A 20,518-nucleotide genomic window follows, 5' to 3' on the forward strand; every position below is an offset into this window, starting at 1 on the left:
AAAGAGATGATATGCGAAAGATATAAATTTCTTACGTAATTCGGTGAAGTGGTTGCGAGCGCAAATTTCCCATTCACAGAAACACTTAAGTCACAAATAAGACACAGACATACACAATATGTATAGAGGATGCTTTGATATGAAAAAAAAAATTATACAAAAACAAGGATTCAAATTTCAATTTTTAGAGGAAAAAAAAAAGAAAATATTTCAGAGGACACACTCGAAGATACGTGAACAAGCAATAAGGAACTGTAACTTTACAAAATTATACCTATGACAACAAAATTGCTAACAACACCGGAGGTGGTATTTCTTTGGTTTAAGTTGAAAACTGAAAGGATATTATTTTGGGTTCAGGATCACAATTAGAATTGTCCTCGATTTGGTACGGTCATAAATTCCTTCTTTTTTTTCCTTGAAAAGTTACACAAAATTGGCGACAGTGTTGTTGTGTATAGTTTCTTACTTTACAATGTGCTCTAAATTTATTCTAAGAAACTTCTTCGTTCCTGAACGATTGAATAACAATAAGGATGCGTGTTTGCATCCTTTTTCTTCTATTTTGTATGAAAAGCGAAAGGTTTGCAAACAGATTTGTGTAGTTGCAATTTGCAAAAATCGAAAGAAAGGGAAGGTTTATTTTCTTTTCTTTATTTTTGAAAAATAGGGGTTGAGTAAAAGGACGCACATCGATCGTGCAATAATTGTCACGGTAATAAATCTTGGTCAATCAATGTCCATACACAGCAGGAAATGGATGGAAGATATAGGATATAGGTGCAGTGAACGTGGTGAATTGTTACTCTTTTTGATAAAGTGAAGAAGGTAGGAGGTATAATTACGTTCTTATTTTTGAAAATGAAAGTTAACTCTTGTTTTTATTTTCAAAAGATTTAATCTTATTTGCGTGATATACCTAGTATTAGAGGCATCCTGTAGTATTGGTTCACAGATTTTATAGTTGAACATGCTGGTTGCGTTAAAGGGAAAAACCAGTGTCCAGTATGACATGATATGTTAAAGAATTTGGCAGGTACATTTCGGCACTAATTTCATCTAATTTTGTCTTCTCATTACAGTGTTACATTTCAATAACTGTAGTTTGCACGAAACAAGGTGTCTTAAAAAAATGATTAAGGGATATTTCAGATACCTACTGCTAAGTGGCAATAACGGTAAGTTTTTTTTTTTTTTTTAAATCCAAACACCTTGTGTTTTTGAAAGATATTATTATCGTCCCGTTACTCTAATAAGAAATCTGATTGTTTTAAGAAGATGAGATTTAAAGTGGGTATCATCTTATTTAACGTGGCTTATCTGTATGTGCAAAATGCTGTAGGAACAAAATTCTGAAAGTCAAAATTCTGTATAGCAAAATTCTGGTTGGTCAAAATACTGTATTTCAAAATTCTGTACATCACAATTCTGTAAATCAAAATTCTGTAAAAATGCTGTAAAAAAATATCGTTTTGATAATGTAAAAAAGTGCGCGCGCACTTTTGTACATTATCAAAACGATATTTTTTTACAGCATTTTTACAGAATTTTGATATACAGTATTTTGCCGTACAGAATTTTACAAAACAGAATTTTGCATGTCAGTATTTTGTTGATACAGTATTTTGACGTACAGAATTTTGTATTTACAGTATAATGACGTACAGAATTATGGTATTACAGTATTTTGACCCCACAGAATTTTGTCGTACAGAATTTTGACAAGCAGAATTATGACCCGCTCCCCAAAAAAATTTTTAAATTCAGAAAACGTTCTTTTTAAGTTTTTTTTTTAATAAGAGCAACAGCTGTACTTTTTTTTTCAACAAATCAATATTTTTAAAAGTGCACTAATTTTATTTAACTTTTTGTTTTTAAATTTATAGAATTCTTTTTTGGGTATCTAGATTTCAGATAGTTTTTGGCATTCATTATAAGAACATAATGTTACTCAATAAAGCATTTTTTTATTAAATAAAACAAGTTTAAAAAAAAAAATATTTTAAAAAAGGTAAAATGTCTGAAGTTTTACAAATAAAAAGGAAAATCAGAAAATTCCTCATAAACGAAATGTTTTCGTCTGCATAATCATTTTTGTTTTAAGTCAAGTATGCGCAGATCAAGCAAAATTTTAGGTCCCATAAAAAATAATCTATAAAAAATTTAGCCGAGCTAAAAATTTTTCCAGAATTTCAGCCAAAATGTGCGCAGGTCCAGCTTCAAAATCATTTCTTTTTCAACTGAGCATTTTTTGTCTGTATTAATAAGCGCATTGAAGAAAAGTGAAAAAAAAGTGAAGAAATTGTCAGATAGAATTTAGCGCGATTTGATTACTAGGCTTTGAAATTACTATTGCTATGAAATTATTGCGTTCTAAGACCGTCATAAGAACTATTTTGGCACATTTCTATGACTTACTAGTCCTAAATTCTCTAAAAAGGTTTTAAATAAATATGATCTTGAAAAAAAATTACCGGGCAACTGTCTGCTGACTTACAAATTTTCACAATTTGAGTCGAAAATTAAAAAAAAAAAATAATAAAAAGACTGAACCACAGAATATTAATGGAGTAACCTCTTTATTTTCAAAATAAATTGTTTCAAAATAAATTCAAAATAGTTAACATGTTATTTCAATTTCAATAGGTGATTTATATTAGCTTATTATGATTTTCTCCCATTTTTATAAGTTTATTTTTAGCCAAGAGGAATCTTATGTTCATAACTGACGTTTTTTTCATTCAAAACTATCATCCATTTAAGAATTTCGCATTAGATCTCTTTAAAGAGAAAAATTGAACAACGAAAAATATAGAGATAAGTACAAAAACTGAAAATAAAGTTCTAATAAGATAAAAAAAAAAATTAAATTGTCTTGGCTAAAATATAATCCAATACCAAAACCATTTTGTTCCACAATACAGAAGAGGCCATAAATAATAATTATAAAAATCCCCGCACAATTACAAAATTTAGAAAAAAAAATTCTACTAATTATATACTACGACCAAAAAAAATTAACTAAAATTAAATTATTAATGATGCATTTTAAATTAAAATAATTACTAATTTTATTTATTTTAATTGTAGGTATTTTTTTTTTATATTGAACTTACCAAATTGACTTCTCATCCATGGATATAAAGGTGAAGGCATTGACGATTGTGTATTTGGATTTTGCGTTGGCGGTTGTTGTCCCTGACCGCCTTGGTGCATTTGTGGCGGTTGCTGGTGCATCATTTGTTGTGGTGGCGCACCGACAGGTGGTACACCTGTCGTTTGTTGGTACATTCCCATATTATGATGATTTTGATGCACCTAAATTTTATATTAAATTTTATAATTATTATTGATTAAAAATTTAAAAACATTAACAAAGTACCTACATAAAGTAAATAAATTGAAAGAAAAATAAAAAGAAAGGTTTTAGAGAATGCAGTTGCCTACATAATTACTTTGAGGTCAAAGAAGTTAATATAAGAAAATATAAGTTTAGAGACAAAACATATAAAGAAAAACTACCAAACTAAAATCTTACAACAGATTAACAGACATGTAAATCTTACCTCAGGAACAACATCAGGAACTCCGACCTCATTGTAACCCAACTATAAAATAAGATAAGTTTTAAGAAGGGTATTTTTTTGTTTGATTTGATTTTTGAAATATGTGGATACAACATTTATACTGGATAAAAAGAAAAAAAAACCTACAAAAAATCTGTTATTACCAATCCAATTTTCGAGACTAAAGAATTATTTTTTGAATTAATAGAACAAAATTAAACTGGATAAAGTCTTTATTATGCCGTTAGAGAAAATGTCGTTTGGAATTTTTGAGTTGGACAGAAAAATTTGAACCGGATAAAGTATTTAACATCCATAATTTGTAACTTAAAAGATATCATTGAACGGAGAGTGACACATTATGCATTTAGGTGAAAAAAATTATCCGGATAAAGCGTTTTACAACTTGTACCATTAATTTCGTTCTAAATGAAAAAAAAAATATCCGGATAGGAAAAAATTCCGGGACGGAAAAAAATTGAACCAGATGAAGTGTCTTCGTGAAATATTTATAAAATTTTATTGAAAAAACATTAATCCGGTTAAAGAGTTTTGTATTCGATACAAATTGAAACGTATTGTGAGGCTACAGAAAACGTCGTTTGAAAAAAAAACGAACCGGATAAAGTGATTTATATCCATGTTCTGTGGCTCAAGAAGTGTATCTTTATATAGATAAGGAAAACTTTTGCCATTAATTTTGGTCTAGTTGAAAAAAAATTATCCGGATAAAAAGTTTTACAAAATCTTTTTAAAACTTTGTGCGAGAATTACATCTGCGTTGTCGTTACCATTAAATCTTTTTGTCCAAAGCTTAATTGAGTTGATAAAAGTATTTCATAATTGATTTCCATGACTAAAGAATAAATCTTTGCAATTCGAGTTAACCGGATAAAATTTTTTGCATCCATACTTTGTCACTAAATTAAACACTTGCATGAATCATTGAACAGGAAGGGAAATATTGAACTGCATAAAGTCTATTTTATTCTTGTTTTGCGTGGCTGAAGTAGAAGTCTCTTACGAAGCGTAGGTCCGATGACTGAAACTTATAGTGTGCATTTATATTACTATAGATATAAACTACAAGCGAAAATATAGGAGTAAAGTAATTTTTCAAGGAGGTAAAGGGAAACTATTCGGAATATAAGTTCTATAAATTGTTGAGGGAAAAGCCTTTAAACGAATTAAAAGACGTTAAAGAACCTTCAAATTTGCTTGATTTGATGTTTAATCATCATTGAAACTTGCTTTGTACACGAAGAAAGTAGTTTTTTAGCAGTAAAAAAGTTACAGAATTTCAAAAACTATCTTTTAACGGCTTATAACTTTTTCAAAATTCTATTAAAAATTATAATAAAAAAAATACAACAATAAAAATTATACCAACCTGCGCTTGTGGATGGCCCATATGATGAGGTATTGTCATTTGTGTATTTATATGATGTTGGGCCATTTCCAGTGGTGGTGATCCACCTTCCGGTCCCATCCCCAAACCTCCACCAACTGCCGCTTGTAACTTACAACTCGCATAAACCACAGGTTGTTGTTGTTGCGGATGCTGCGGAGGTTGTGATTGTGTGTGCGGTTGATTTTGGGGTACAATTTGTCCGCCATTGGCTTGTGTTTGTGTCAAACAACCACTAGCCTGACTCGATGGACTATCCGGCCGTGAATAACCCTGATGTTCCATACCTTGACCGCCACCATTATAATATGCCATTCGATCGTAGGGTGGAAACCTTGGATATGGCAAATTGCCCTGATGGTTTGGATTTTGACTATAATGATGCATTTGTTGGCCATCGAGATCGGTTACCCCATTGGTGGGGTAATGGCCGTGCATGTCGGCCCCCATATAAGAATTGGTAAAGTATGATGTCATACTTTCACAATTATTTGTACTCATCGTCATTTTGAAGATTTTTTTTTTTGTTTTTTTGTTTAAATTACTTTAGAAGAGGGATTGTTTTTGACTATGTTGGTTGTTGTTTGTTTTTTTTTCTGTGGGATTATGCGTGTTTTTTTGCGAATTAAATGTGATTTGTTTTGCTTGAAGCTAAGTTTTACTCATATATATACATCCGCACACACACACACACTTACACACAGATAAAATGCGATTTATAATTTAAATAAACTGAAATTAGAAAAAAATATAATTGCATTAATTTTGAGATAGATTTTTAGAAAATTAATAAAACTTACTTAAATTTGAACACTTAAGTACTTTCTATACAATTTATATACTTTCTATACAATTTAAAGAGTAATGAGGTATAAAATGATTTTCACAGTGATCCGTTTATTAGATTAAAATTTATTTTCCTTTTTTTGTTTTGCGTTGCCCCCGTTCTGTAGATCGGTGTAGGTATCCTTTGAAAAAAAAACACGTATTTTTTTTTTAGTTTCGGTGGAGTCCTTTTGCTGATGATTATAATTTTAAATATTAAAACACTAGATGCGAGCGAAGTCTTTGAATGTTATATGTTGCTATCCAAAATTGAATTGAAGATCTGAAATTAAATTTAAAAAACACGATTAAAAATTTAAAAAACAATTTTTTAAGTAAAAAATTAAATTTTTATTTATAAAAAATTTAAACTCTGTTGATTCCCCAGTTAACACCATGATACTAACATTGAATTAATAAATATATTTTCATCCACATGTTTCTGGTATAATTTTTGACATTGGTTTGTTTATATAAGGTCTTTTTGGTATGTTTTGTTGAGGGATTTCTTTTTCAGAGTTCCATGCTCTTTGATATCAAACAGAAATGACAAAATTTTAATGATTCGCATCGAAATCAGAGGAAAAAAGACATCTTTGAATTTTTTGAAAAGAACAAAGTGTGGCGGTTTTGAAAGTTGACTTGTATTTTTTTTTGATTTTCTATAAAATTTATGATGAAAAATAGCTTTTGTTATGGTCCACTGGAAATTGTTGCAGATGCGTATTTGTTTGTTTTGTTTTTAAGATTGGAAGGAGAAATAGAATGAGTGATTAATTCGATTGTTTTTTTTTTTTTTTAAACAAAGTTCAAGAAAACTGTTGAATCCAAAGAACAGATTTTCTGAATTGAATAAGAAAAGAATCACGTGGGTCATACAATCCAAAACCAGTCAAAGTATAAATAACCTCGAAAGAATATTTGTCAGTTTTGAATTTAGGGTTTTTGGGTTAAGTTTTGGATTCGTAAAAAAAAAATCCAAAAAATTATATAAGAAAAAACAAATTGGGGGAAAGGGGGTGGGTGGGCGAAAAAGTGGGATGGGTGTCAACAATCGTGGTTTTTAACGATTTCTGTCAAAAGTAGACCTAATTTCGAAAAAAAGTTGAGTACAAAATTTATTTTTATCTTTTACAAAAATGATTGGATCTTAACAAAACTTGTTTAAAATATACTTTGTTATGTTTTCTATTTATTTTAAATGTTTTTTGACCAAAAAGTAAATTTTTGGATGTTTGACGGATTTAATTTGAAAAAATATCAATCAAAAAAGTTACCAAAATTTTTTTTGATTTTTGAAAGTTTGGAATGCAGTTATTTGGATTAAAACCTTTTATTTAAGATTGCATGGAAAAACTATACTTTTTATTAAAAAAATATTGAGAAAAATTGAAAAAAAAAAACGATTTTTAAGATCGATTTTCCGTAAATGACAGTAATATTGGCGAGAAATATTTTTTCATAGAAACCAAGTTATACTTTTCTAATGGAATTTGACCTTCTCAATTTGAATCTAGCATTAGAATAGCTCTAACGTGAAAAGTTTTTGAGATATTGAATTTTGAACTTCCAAAACACTATTTTAGTGGTGTTTTTGGAATGGTAATATCTCAAAAACGTGATTTGATAGAATTTTTCTGACTTCGGATTCGAGCTCAGTGCGCAAAAAAATATTAGAAAAATATACCTACATTGATTTTTATAAAAAAAAAACTTGTTGACTAGTGAAATCTAACAGGGCATTCGATTTTTTCTGCCTTGTTCTATTTCACTAGAGGATTATCTTGGGGCGCCATCTAGCGTCAAAATAAAAATCTATTTGTTCAGTTTATTTTTTTGTTATTATTTTTAGAAACACTTTTTCCACTTAGGAACTTTATTCAAAAATAACGAACGTCCTAATATACACATTTTTTTTCTTATTACTCTTCTCTTCTACCTACCAATTATACTATTTACATGATTTTTACTTAAGAGTCTTGAAAAATTCTGTTTGCAGTTTTCAGGTTCTTTTAAAACGACTGTACTGTAAATTCTGATAAAGTATGCAATATCGATTGAGCTTTCAGAAAGATTGTATCAACCTCCTTAATGTATGCAATGATTGTTAAAAGGACTTTGTTTGGCTCAAAAAATATCTTACTCACAGTTTAATCACATAGGCGCTAACCGATTTAGTAAAATGCTAAAGCCATTTTACAAAGTCATACAAACAGTAGACTGTTTTTTTTTTTTTTAACTTAGTAAACTTTTACTAAATCTTTTAAAGTACCTAATTGAAACCGAGCATTGTGAGCATTAAAAACTCATAAAAAATAACTTCAAGTCTGCATAAATTATGGTAAACTAGCTTTAAATTCAGTCTCTAAGCCTCGAAACTTTTAATACAAATTGATTACAGATTGCAAGTATGAAAAACACATTTAATAGTTCCTTTGTCAAAAAATTAATACAGGGTGTCCCGGAATGAGATAAGAAGACTTTGAGGGATGATTCTTGGGTATATTCTAAGAAAAAAATTGATCTACAGTAACTCTTTATCTTCAAAGTTAATACCCTTTAGCGATGATTTAAGAAAACGCTTACTTTGGCATACCTTTACTCATGTTAATGTTAATAACTCCGTTAATACTTATGATAAAAACTTCATTAATGTCTTGATTTTTAGAAGAAATGCTGTTCTTCGTAAATGCTATAAAGAAATATTAAAATCTTTTTTAGTTGCTTAGATAATAATTTTTAAATGGAATTATTTTTTTCTTACCCATGATAATTTTTGACTTTGGGGCCGATTTTCTTCGATAAATGTGCTATAAACATAGTGTTTTATAAATTTATTTTTATGTAAAATCTCTAAAAAATGTGTTTTCTTTGCTTTAGTCAAAAAAGGGTAGGAATTAAAAATTTATTTTTGTAGTTTAAGTTTATTTCTTAGAATATACCCAAGAATCATCCCTCAAAGTCTTCTTATCTCATCCCGGGACACCCTGTATATTAAAATTATAAACTTGGTAGGTACTACATTTTTTTTTCTAGTTCTTAACAATTACCTAACTAATTTTATTTTATGAACAACTTATGTTTCAGATAAGCAAAACGTGAAAGGATTGCTGTCCAATTTACCGGCATAGCTATTTTTAATTCATTATTAAAAGTAATAGATTACTAAATTACTAAATGAAAACAAAAATTGAAAAAAAAATTAGCTACCGTTCGCTGAAACTCCTTTAGTACCTTTAAGCACAATCCTTGATACCTACACATTTGCCAAACTTTAAACATCCTTCGTATTCTACATGCGTCTTTAATTTAGAAAACTGAAGTACTTTTCTCCAACATGCTTTTCTATAACTATTCCTATAGTCATCTTGTAATCATAGTAGAATATAGGTAAACCAAATATTTATTATACCTCCCAACCTAAACCAATACCTCCTGGAAAAATCTCTTTATAGAAATCTTATAAAATTCTCAACATAACTTCAGATGACGACGGACGAGGACAACAATGTCCTTGTGTCCGTATATATAAGAGAAAATTACCAAAATACCTCAAAAATTAAATTTCACACTCCAAAGGTGTGGACAAGGACATTGCACATACACCAAGGCTTGCATCTAAACATATAGGTATCAGAGCTAGACAATCCAACACCTCCTTGGGTAGAGGTTATCTAGGTATAGTTACAAAAAGGATCAGAAGAAATGAAAATTGCACAATAGCCACATTATTGAAATTCTTAACTTGGTGAATTGAAAATTTTCAATCTTCTATGCTTTTCAATTGGAAATTCTCTCAAAATGCAAAATTGCATTCTACTTGAATAAATATTTTTCTCCTAAATCTCTATTTATATTTGTCTGAATGTTATACACCCCCACCCTAATATCACCACCCAGAATGGAGGATTGATATATCAATACTCATCGTGGGTTGCTGGTAATTCAATCAAAATCAGATTTCTGTAAAGTGTGAGGAGTCGAAGGACGACGTATCTATTCTCTGTTTTTTGTACCTCTGTCATATCCGCACCATCTTATTCAACCCACTCCCACTTACTTCACTCATCATCATCATCATCACCACCAATACCAAACACAATCGGAATAATTTATTACACACAATGCGAGTGAGAGTTGGTCGTCGTCCTGGTCCTCGTCCGTTACGTTTTGTTCTACGTTCGCTATTCAAAATTCACATGCCACCATGATAAGGATACGGAAATGATATCCTTTTGTTGTGAATCACAGAGAACAGAGTCGGCCGTCGTCGTATAGGCGCGCATAACTTCTACATCCGTTTCGAATAAGAATGAATGGAATATTCGGAGATGTGATGGTTGGGGCGGTTGATTGTGTGCGGGTGGATATAATAATCGAATAACAAAAGATTGTTTATTATCCTTTTTTTATTATTATCTTTTCTCTATCTCTTTCTCTCTTTCTTCTTACTCTCTCTGTTATTGTTACTGGTGATTCCTTTATTATTTCATCAGTCAGCATAAATAGTTGCATGCGATAATCTGCTGCATGTGAGTGACTGACTGGATGGAAAAATCAGTCATGCATGAGAGATGATAATAAATACACCTACACAAACAAACTCCCACAATTACCACCACACGTCGACGAACGACGGACAAAATACCAAAACCAAAACCCAAACCAAACTAAACCGAACCAAAGTAGAGGTGGCAGTAGCAGCGGCGGCGCGCACATGCATGCGAATTTCGAATTTCTTGGGAATTCGATGATTTACGATGTCTGTGGATTATTCAAGCGTGTAGTGTTGGAAATTCATATAATTTTTTTTTTATTTTTTCATTTTGTTTGCTTTTCACCGTAGTTTGGTTCGAAAATTCATTGGAATCGAATAATTGAATGGATTCAATATGGAAATTGCTTTACATAACTACACGTCGTACACTCCACCCACCCAAACAGTATTTTCCAAGTTGGGTGTGTGTTTTGACAGTTTCTTTTGTGATGAATGTTTTAATTGAAATGTGCTAACAGCAACATGGTGTGTAATAAGGAAGTTCTTATTGGAATTTGAATTTGTTGTCCACAAGTTTTTTTGTTTTATGGCAAATACTCAATTTAGCCTAAATATACACATCAAATATTGAACAGGTAGAATACGAACACAATAGCTATTGCATACTTTTTGGTGGTAAGTAAACAAACGCCACCTCGTGTTCGGAATATGAAAATACAAAAAAACATCTACTAATCACAGACACTAATCATTGTTGTAGGGTTGTTGTCCTAATCAAGTATTCAACTTCACCTATCAATCAGCAGACGGCAGAACGAGCGGTAGGCAGAAATAGTGGTTTATCGATAACATGTTGAGTAGATAGAGATGTGTTGTTTTTTTGTTTTTCGATTAAATCGATTTTTATTAGGGATGTATTTTTTGAGAATTAAAAATGAATTGCAAGGGTATTTTAATGCTGTGTCTTTTCTTGATAAGGGAGAATTTTGCTTGATTTTTAAGTGGAAAAAAGCTTTGTTGTTACGAAAATAAAAACATATAGGTACGTTACGTACCTATACGTACTAGTTAAACATAAAACCTGAAAAGTTCTGGATGTTTATTGGGTGATTTGAGTTTTATGAAGGTTGTTAATTTAATATGCTAACTAATCATTTTTCATGTAATAACGTTTTAAAAACCGATGAACCATGGCAGCATTAACGAAAAAGTGACGCTATTTTTAAAATTTCTGTAATTTAATAGGGTAAATAGGGGTATAGCAAAATTGAAAAAAAAGTGGCTATTTTATAAACGCGACGTTGTAAAAAGTTATTTTTTTTTTAATCTATAGATAAATTTATTGTAAGACTGACTATGGTATTGAAAAAATTAAAAAAAAAATCAAAACCTAGTTATAAATGGTTTTTTAAAACTAAAACATAAGCAGACCTTTGACAAAGTAGTGATTAAAGGTAGGGAATAGGGAATTTTTTGTTTGACAATTAAAAAAATGCCATTCAAAAGATAATAAAAAAAGATAAGGGGTCTATTACGGATTTTTTTTGTCTTTGCGTTTCGAAATATGAATTTTTGAAAAACATCTACTTTTTTAGAGGAAGGGGAAATTAGGGCATTATGACATACCTAAGCATAAACTCAAATAGCTTTACTACGGACAACAATTTTTACTTAAATCATTTTTTTATTAAATTTCATAAAAACGTAACATAAATAAATTATTTAAGAATAGAATTACAAGTTATTTAACAAAAAATATATTTAATTAAAAATAGTCAAAAAAAAACCATATTGCCCTATGTACGGGCAATATGGCTAACCCCATTTACATCGGAGCCCTTTACTTTATTTACGTACATTCGACATTTCTGAAATATAATTATAAAAAAGTATCATAAAATTAACGTCAAATTGAGGTTATTTTGAAATTAAAAAAAATGCAGACATTATGTAAGTTACTTTTGAAATTAGAAACTTCATAAGGGGTATATTATATTGAAACCAAGAACCGGTATTTTTTTTTCTTTGTTTTCTTTTTTGTTTGGCACAAAAATAATAGCACTAACCTGCGATCGTCACAAGGCTAGTGTTTAACGAAGACTAAAGTTTCTGCATTGGTTTTATTTAAATTTGAGTATTGGAATTATGGTAGTTGAGAGGTGAGCCATAATGCCCGAAGGTACCCTATTTCTTAGCAATTTTTTGTAGCGTTCAAAAAATCTCAATTTTACAGAACATATTATAGTTTATGGTCAAGTGCATGCATGTGCAAAAAATTGGTATTCTTAAATGGTTTTTGACCGAATAACGGTCTCAAGTTTTTTGACCGTTTTTCCGTTTTTTATTTTTATCTTTTTTTTCAACAGATAAAGCCTGGTACGCTGCTCGCGCTAAATTTTATCTACTATACAAATTATCGAAAATTTTTAGCCGAGATAAAATGGATCCCATACAAGTTATCGATAACTTATCTCAGCTAAAATTTAGCGCGAGCAGCGTACCAGGCTCAAATGAATGAAATTTATACTGTAGATAAAATAGGCAGGACTATATTTGTGCAAATTTCAAAAAAGTTTTTTTATGTAATAATTTTTTAACTAGGTAGGTGATGTAATTTGTTGGATTAACCTTTGTTAAGCCTGGTACGCTAATCGCGCTAAATTTTTGCTCCCATACAAATTATCGAAAAATATTAGCCGAGCTAAAATGAGTCCCATACAAATTATCGATAACTTGTATGGGAATTTTATCTTATCTAAAATTTAGCACGAGCAGCGTACGGGGCTTTAATTGAAAAAAAAAGTGTAAAAAGGACAATGATTTTTACACTTGAAAAAATATTTGTATTTTGTGATTTTTAAAGTGAAATGAAAAAAATCAACCTTAGCTTTTTAACAGGATTAATATATGGACTACATTCAATCAAGTTAGAATTCTAAGAGCCAATTTTTCAATCTTCTAATAAACAGTCAGTAAACGGTTCGACGAATAAAGTTATTAGGCTCATAAACACTCAGATAAAAACATTTAAATTTTAAATCAAGAATAATTTATTCTACAGAATAACAAAAAAAAAAAAATTGTCAAATTCAAAAATATTGAAAATTAAACGTCATTTTTATTCATGATTGTTTTTGTTTTTTTGTGTTCCACTGTATTTTTTCAAAATTCTTTCAAAACAGCTTTGACAAGAACTGACACAATATTTTTGTTCAGATTATTCCTTAGAATAATTTTTATTTGTCTCTGAAAGAAGCAGATAGTTTTATTCTTAGGAATATAAGCTAGGTATATCTGCCTGTTGAAAAATTGATTTTTTCTCTATCCTTAGGAATAAGTACTACCTGACTGTTTAGCTGACTATTGAAAAATTGGCCCTAAGTCAAATAAATAATATTTGAGGTGAAATGTCCACACCAGTGGATTAACTTTTTTTAAATTATAAATTTAAAAAGGTTACTGTGGTGTATGCGTACTTTTTTTTTTTTTTGTGAAGTGAATAAAAACTGCTGCTTCTATAATTTTTAAACTAAGTGTAGGATAGCGAAAATAAAAGTTGGGCTATCTTGGGCTAACGAACCACAGTGTAAAACTAATAATTTTTACACTGAATGAAAGAATTATTTTTTTTTTATTTTTGAGGTGAACAGAAAATAATTCCGTTATAATTTTAGAACTAACATTGGGCTAGCGAATAGAATCTTAGGCTAACCTTGGGCAATCGAACTAGGCAGGTTTGAAAAAAAAATTTGTTGGTATTTTGGGGTGCCAACTTCACAGAGCTCCACTATTATTTTTGGCATCACTTCGTTACTAAGACAATTTGATCTTCTCCTAATTTATTGTTTCCCAACCCAGTCAGAAATTGGAGCTAAGTTACTATCATCAGTAAGTTATCATATACTTGATTATGCTCCAACTCAGTCTTTGCAGAAGGTGGAGTTGGAGAAAATGTACAAGCTCTAAAATTAACACACAGTGGTCTTTGCTTGTGCAAAATCCGCGAGTGTGAATATACCTAATTGGTTTTGGGATAATTGTAAGAATTTGGATCCTATTTATTATATAACAATAAAAAATTTTTGTTGCGATTAGGTGTAATTTTCGTAATCCATTTTTTTTTCTTAAAAAAAAATATAAAACTACTCAAATTGCAATTGATATGGCAACACTAACAAACAAAATCTCTCTCTTCAAATACCCAAGTGTAATATGAATTAGATCTATACACAAACTTACCTTACAGCTGCAAAGGTCGTTTGGTTTTCACACGAGAGGAAAAATAAAAGAAAAAAAAAAACAACACAACTTGATGCCACCCTACTTTACTACCACTCTATTCTTTACTCTATACTCTACCTACCTCTTTGGCTATTTTTTCCACTACCAACTACAATAGAAAATAACCACCCCCACCCAAAACTGTGTGTATAGTTTACTTTATCCATTCTTTGGACGAACGACGACCAACCAACCAACCAATCTAGCCAGCTAGGCAGCCGGTCGGTGTCGTTACGGAGTCGGACAATTCATATCCATCGAACAAAAACAACAACAACAAACAAAACAAAAACAAACTATACTTCGTTTTGAGCTCTCCATTCTCCATATAAAGTGGAAGTGGACTATCATCAGAGTGAAAAGGCTATTCGCATTTTGCATGGTGTTGTTACACTCTTTTACTACAAACAATACACACAAACACACACATACCAAAGCATTCCCTCATGCACACTCCCATAGTTATAAAACAAACACAATACGCATTAACTGTTGGAAGGGGGAGGGTATTTATATTCAGCAGCAGCCAGGGAAACATGAAGGTCGTAAATCAAAATGGCTGATGGTTTGGAAGAGAGAAATCGTTCATTCCACTTCAATCACCATCACCCGGCTGAAAGTGCTCTCGCCATGTTTAGTTATTATCGTCGACGTATAGATGTTGTTGTTGTTCGTTTTTTTTTTGTGCTTTGAAAGGTATCTTGTTTGTATCCAATCCACCATGTAGCCGAGCAGCAGTTGCCCAGTGGGTTTGGTTTGGTTTGGTCTTTCTTCTTTCGTCTCTTTTGGAGAGATGGAATTTGATGTTTGATGGGGGATCGGGATCGCCTTTGCCGCCACATCCGATTGAACATTGAAGCGCGTTGCGTAGATATATCCACTGGAATGAGCTCATTCAATCACAAAAATTTTGTTGTTGTTTCCTCTTCCATTTTTTTTGTGTTGCTCTGAGAAACGGTTCACATGGCAGGAGATATCCTGTACGTCACACTTGGGCGACGGCAAACGAACACGGTACCCGTCGCGCCCTCTCTCTCTCTCTTCGACATATTGAAGGACAGGAATTCGTTTGCAGGATGACATGTTGATAAGGTGGATTGGTTTTAGCGCCCACAGTGCAGAACACCGAGGCTTCGAGGTGCCAACGGTTCTGTTGGTTCCCACAGGGAGAGAACTTTCAGAACTCTTTCTCTTTCTTTTTTTTTGTAATAGTTTTTTTTAGGAGTTCCGGGTTTCGTTCTCTAGAATTAGTTCCTGGATTTCCTTTTTGAGTTTTTTTCGTGTAGTTTTTTCGTCCTCTTTTTCTTTAATGCAGAGTTTCCCATCCATCGGAGGATTAATCGTACCTAAATAAAGTGGGTTCGATTTCTCTTTAAAGATTGAATCCATCCCATTCGGAGTATAGTTGCATTGGGAAATTGCACTCCGTCGACCAAAAACGATACGACAAAGAGGACGACGACATGACTTGGAAAATTGAAGAGAATTTATCTGGAATGAATTGACAGTCAGAGTCACTTCTAAGGCGATTGCGGAGAGAGAATGCGGATAGCGCGGATGGACTCCGATGACTCCTGTGGTATCAGTGGCTTAAGTAGAGCGCTTAGGCCATGGCACCTACTACATCATCAACTGCAGGAGAGGAGTCTACCTAAACTTGTGTGTATACCTATAGATTTTGGTCAAGTTTCTTTTATAGGATGGGGTTGTTGTTGTTGTCGTCGATCCTGTTTCTTATTTCGTTTTTTTTTTTTTATGTTGTTGGTATTATGTTGTCGTCAATGTGGTGTGCTTGCGATAATAAAACTGTCACTGATGATATTCGGTCAGTAAATTTATAACCCAACATTAAGTGTTTGTGGCACGTGCATTTAAAAAAAAAGATTCATTTTATTACCTCTTGCTTCTATTCCACTTATACTTATTTTATTGAATAAAAAGGACGAAAGTGTGTTATGTGAGATTATAAAATTGCACACGACTTTGCAAATCTGATTGATCGAAACAAGTCATTTTATTGATGTGAGATTTGCCGACGGCATTGCAAAAAAACTTGTAAATGTCAGTTCTTAAGAATGGTAAATTCTTGTCAGTAGGTACCTAAAATGAGTTTTGATGATTTCTTAAGTGGTTTCAGTGAGCACTATAATTTTTCATACATATAGGTAAGTCTTATATTTTAATGGCTTTTTGAGTGAAAATAAAGAAAATATAAAATCAAAAATTTGTTGAACCAATTTTCTAGACCTTGTCCGGTCCTTGTCAAGATTTGAATTCTCCATCGAAAATCAAGATGTCAGCGCCTATAAGAGAGTTTTCCGGAATAGGAATTTATTTTTATTTATTGTAAATTTCTTCAAAACTTCTTGTGATTAATTTATTTGTGACAAATGAGGTGTCGTTGGTAGCGTCTTGCTTCGCCACTTGATATAGGTAGGTACATAAGCATCATAAAAATGAGCGTGGTGCCAAGTGAAAATGGAATTCCACCGCACCGCTGCGCCACGTCCGCAAGGCTTTTTGACCGTCGCAATACGTCTGCACCATTACTAGGAATTTATATTGCACCGCACCATCGCCCCACCACGTCCGCGCACCATGATCAAAAATTTCTAAACCGCGGTGCGGCGGCGGTGATGTATCGGTGGTGCAGCTGTGGTGCGGCGAAATTTTCTGCCAAACGGCGGTGGTGCGGCTGTGGTGCGGCGGTCAAGAATTTTTTTTAATTTTTTTCTTTAAAAATTCAATTTTTATTTTTACTCGGGAAAATAAAAATTGATATCTACTATTATACATAGTTCATCCAATAATTATATTATTTTATTTTATTATCAGTTATTATATTCTGGGCTCATAGGTATGCCTGCTACCATTACCTGCGATTATGGTAGGTGCCTATCTACTTTTTATTTGCAATAAAAATGAAAAAAATAAATTGCAAATTCAAATCGTGTTTTAGCAGTAAATTTTTGACAGATCTAGGTACTGGTAGATGAATAATAAATTTTACAAACGTAAAAGAATCTATCTACTTGGGTATGCATTTATACAACTCTAAAAAAAATAATAAAAGAAGGAATGCGCCAAAAGAAAAATATTAATATTTGAGGCGTTTGCGACTTTAATAAACTTAAGTTTGGATAATAAACATAAATTTCTTCAAGACACGTGTCTTCATCTACCGAAACATTTATTAATTTATTCGGTGATCTTCGAGAATAAAAGAACAAATATTGATTGTTTCCATTCTTAATTGGAGTTAAAAACTAATTCAAAGTTGGTTGGAATTTCTGAATTTCTTAACTGAAATAAATGAATTCATATACCTAAGATAAAAAAAATTGAATCACTTTCATTTCAAAATAATAATTTACAGTCAGGTAATCCCAATAAAAACAATCTTTAACACCAAATCCATATGGCGCAAGATAGGTATATGTATAAAATGTTGAAATTCAATCACGAACTTGGAACCGGCAAGAAAAAGAAATGGGAAATACCAAAACAATGCGGGAATGGTAATAAAATTAGTAATGATAGGTACAAGAGTATAGTGTATACGTATTATGACTGGGTATTTTCGATTGATTTTCTGTTGATTTATTGATAGAGATATTATGAAACGAGTTTTGCATACGTAAAAGAATCGATCATCATTATGAGATTGCAATTTGAAACAAATAAATAAACAGTTTGATCAGTTTTGTTTTCCGAAAACTGTTGTTGAAAGAAGTTTTATTGTTTTTAATGTTTGGTGCTCTATTTACGTAATCTTAAATCTTCAAAAGTGCATATCGGAGTTAAATCAAAAATATTAGCCTCCATTTTTGAAATATAACCGTTATGAAAAAAAACCTTATTCTTGCATTCTATAACGGTAATATTTCAAGAACGAAGGCTAATACAATTTTTCTAATTGCGGATTCGAGTTCAGCAACTCAAAAATCTTTAGAAAAGTATATTTTGGTTCTTGTGGCAAAAAAAGTTTAATTTGGTTGGCCAGTGCTGTTTCTGAGTCAAAGACTGCTACTTAAATTTTAAATATCTCGGGTATTAAAAGAGATATCGGAAAGATTTAAACATTTTTTGGAAGAATAAAACCAGTTCTTGAACTACTCCTTGTAAAAACATAACCTCGAAAACAGCCAAAATGCAATTTTTGCCATTTTCTAACGGTAGTATTTCGGAGGCCAATACAAATTTTCTGACTTCAGATTCGAGTTTAGCACATCAAAAACCTATAGAAAAGTATATTTTGGTTCTTGTGGCAAAAACCTTTTTGACCAGTGTTATTTATTTAATATATAAATCCCCAAAATCAAGGTAAAACTATGCCCAATTGTAAAAGTCAAAGGTGCCCCGAAGGGGCCTCATAAGTGTTTTTCTGTTTTTTTGTTTCAATAACTAATACTATTTTTTTACAAAGCTGGTTTTAATTTACTAAACTTTTAGCATAGTGCTATCAAAATATTGATTCACCACTGAAAAAAAAATTTTGTATTAGGTTGAGAAATCGCTTACCGGTGGTCAGAAATTAGATCAGAAATACAGAAAACACGTGGTACTCCGCGAAAAGTTAATGAAAGACTGCGAAATTTCACCAAGTTTCTTTAAATCAAACTAAGCTTCTTTCTTCATCCAAACTATTATTTATTAAGGGCACGATCATACCGAAAAACGCAAAGTCAAATGTGCCCCGGTGTCAAGTGCACCCGCGCTTACCCTACTAACATTACACTTCCATTAAAAAATCTTATACTCATAGGCAAAGTCCGATATTTTTGTTAAATTGATACTACCTATTATTTATTCAATTTTAATTTTGTATTATTTTTATTATTTTTTCTTCGTTATTGATAGGTACTATTATTTCTTTTAACGAGGGCACTTCTGTTTATTCGAGTTGATGTTGTTGACTCGAGGATTATATAATTGTATTACCTAACCTATGTACTCATTAGAAAAGCTAAACGAATTTTGTAAAACTCCTGTTAAGATGTGTGAAACAAATTTTTCGTTTCCAATTTTTGATTTTATTTTTTAATATTTTTGGACCAATATAAATTCTTTAAAAATAACACAAATAACGACAAAAAATTCAAAATTTTTAAAGTTTTCTGAAATTCTTCTTTAAGAAGAAAGAAAAAAAAACCCGTTTAGTGAAATTGTTCCTTTTCTTTTGTTCCCTTTATTTCTGGTTTATCAGCGAACATTTTACAATGCATAAAGACAGGGCGTATACAGGTTTACTTCTTGGGGGGGGGGGTCATGCCAAAATTTTTGGCACAACAATTTTGATAGGTGGAAAATGTGATAGTTGAATCGAACAAAAACGGAATGTGATTCGTTTGCTTCCATTGAATAATTTGCCTAAAAGCAACTATGTATATATTTTTTCCGCTAGCATAAAGTAATTTTAAAAGTTACAATAAAAAATAAAATCTTTTTTTATGTAATAAACAGTGGTAACTTTTGAATTAAAAGTCTTCTTAACCTCAGGCAAACGAATCGCATTTGAAAATAATTTTGTTTTTTAATTTTGTTTTAAAATTGAATGAAAAAATTTAGTTTGGAGTTTGATACACCAAATCGAGCTAAGAAAAAACTTAAAAGAAAATAAAGTTTCTTCTTTGTTTTATATACTGATGAAAATGACACTCGGTTTCGTGTCTACACGGTGCTATTACACCTCAAAAGATAATTTTTGAATAAATTACCTCAGTACAGACAAAATTAAAAATTAATTGTCTAATTTTTGTTTTAAATAATAATTTTTTGTTGTATTGTTTTCGTATTAGAAGTGACACAAAAATGTAAAATTTTCGGGGTGGTCGTGAATTTTTTCTCGTTATAACTTAAACAGTTTTGGGCGTTAAAAAAAAAAACAATATAAATATAAATTTGGATTTGTACAAAAATTATGATAAGATTTTTTCGGTT

General features: G+C 31.1%; 1 protein-coding gene across 6 annotated transcripts in view; it reads right to left on the reverse strand.

The window, feature by feature from the left end:
- LOC129915264 (homeotic protein antennapedia) overlaps positions 1-20,518 on the reverse strand; it is a 270,307-nt gene that overhangs the window by 32,783 nt on the left and 217,006 nt on the right. For 3 of the 6 annotated variants that reach the window (XM_055994752.1, XM_055994749.1, XM_055994753.1), the window contains 4 exons: positions 5,775-6,082; positions 4,957-5,706; positions 3,567-3,608; positions 3,117-3,318 (listed from right to left, as the gene is read on the reverse strand). In XM_055994752.1, coding sequence (XP_055850727.1) covers positions 3,117-3,318; positions 3,567-3,608; positions 4,957-5,481 — 769 coding nt within the window. In that variant the 5' untranslated portion in view covers positions 5,482-5,706; positions 5,775-6,082. Of the gene's footprint in view, positions 1-3,116; positions 3,319-3,566; positions 3,609-4,956; positions 5,707-5,774; positions 6,083-8,395; positions 8,492-8,563; positions 8,644-20,518 lie in introns of those variants that run through there. The other 3 variants (XM_055994754.1, XM_055994755.1, XM_055994751.1) reach the window with 2 other exon arrangements.

This window comes from Episyrphus balteatus, chromosome 3 (assembly GCF_945859705.1).
Source record: "Episyrphus balteatus chromosome 3, idEpiBalt1.1, whole genome shotgun sequence".
NCBI lineage: Eukaryota > Metazoa > Arthropoda > Insecta > Diptera > Syrphidae > Episyrphus > Episyrphus balteatus.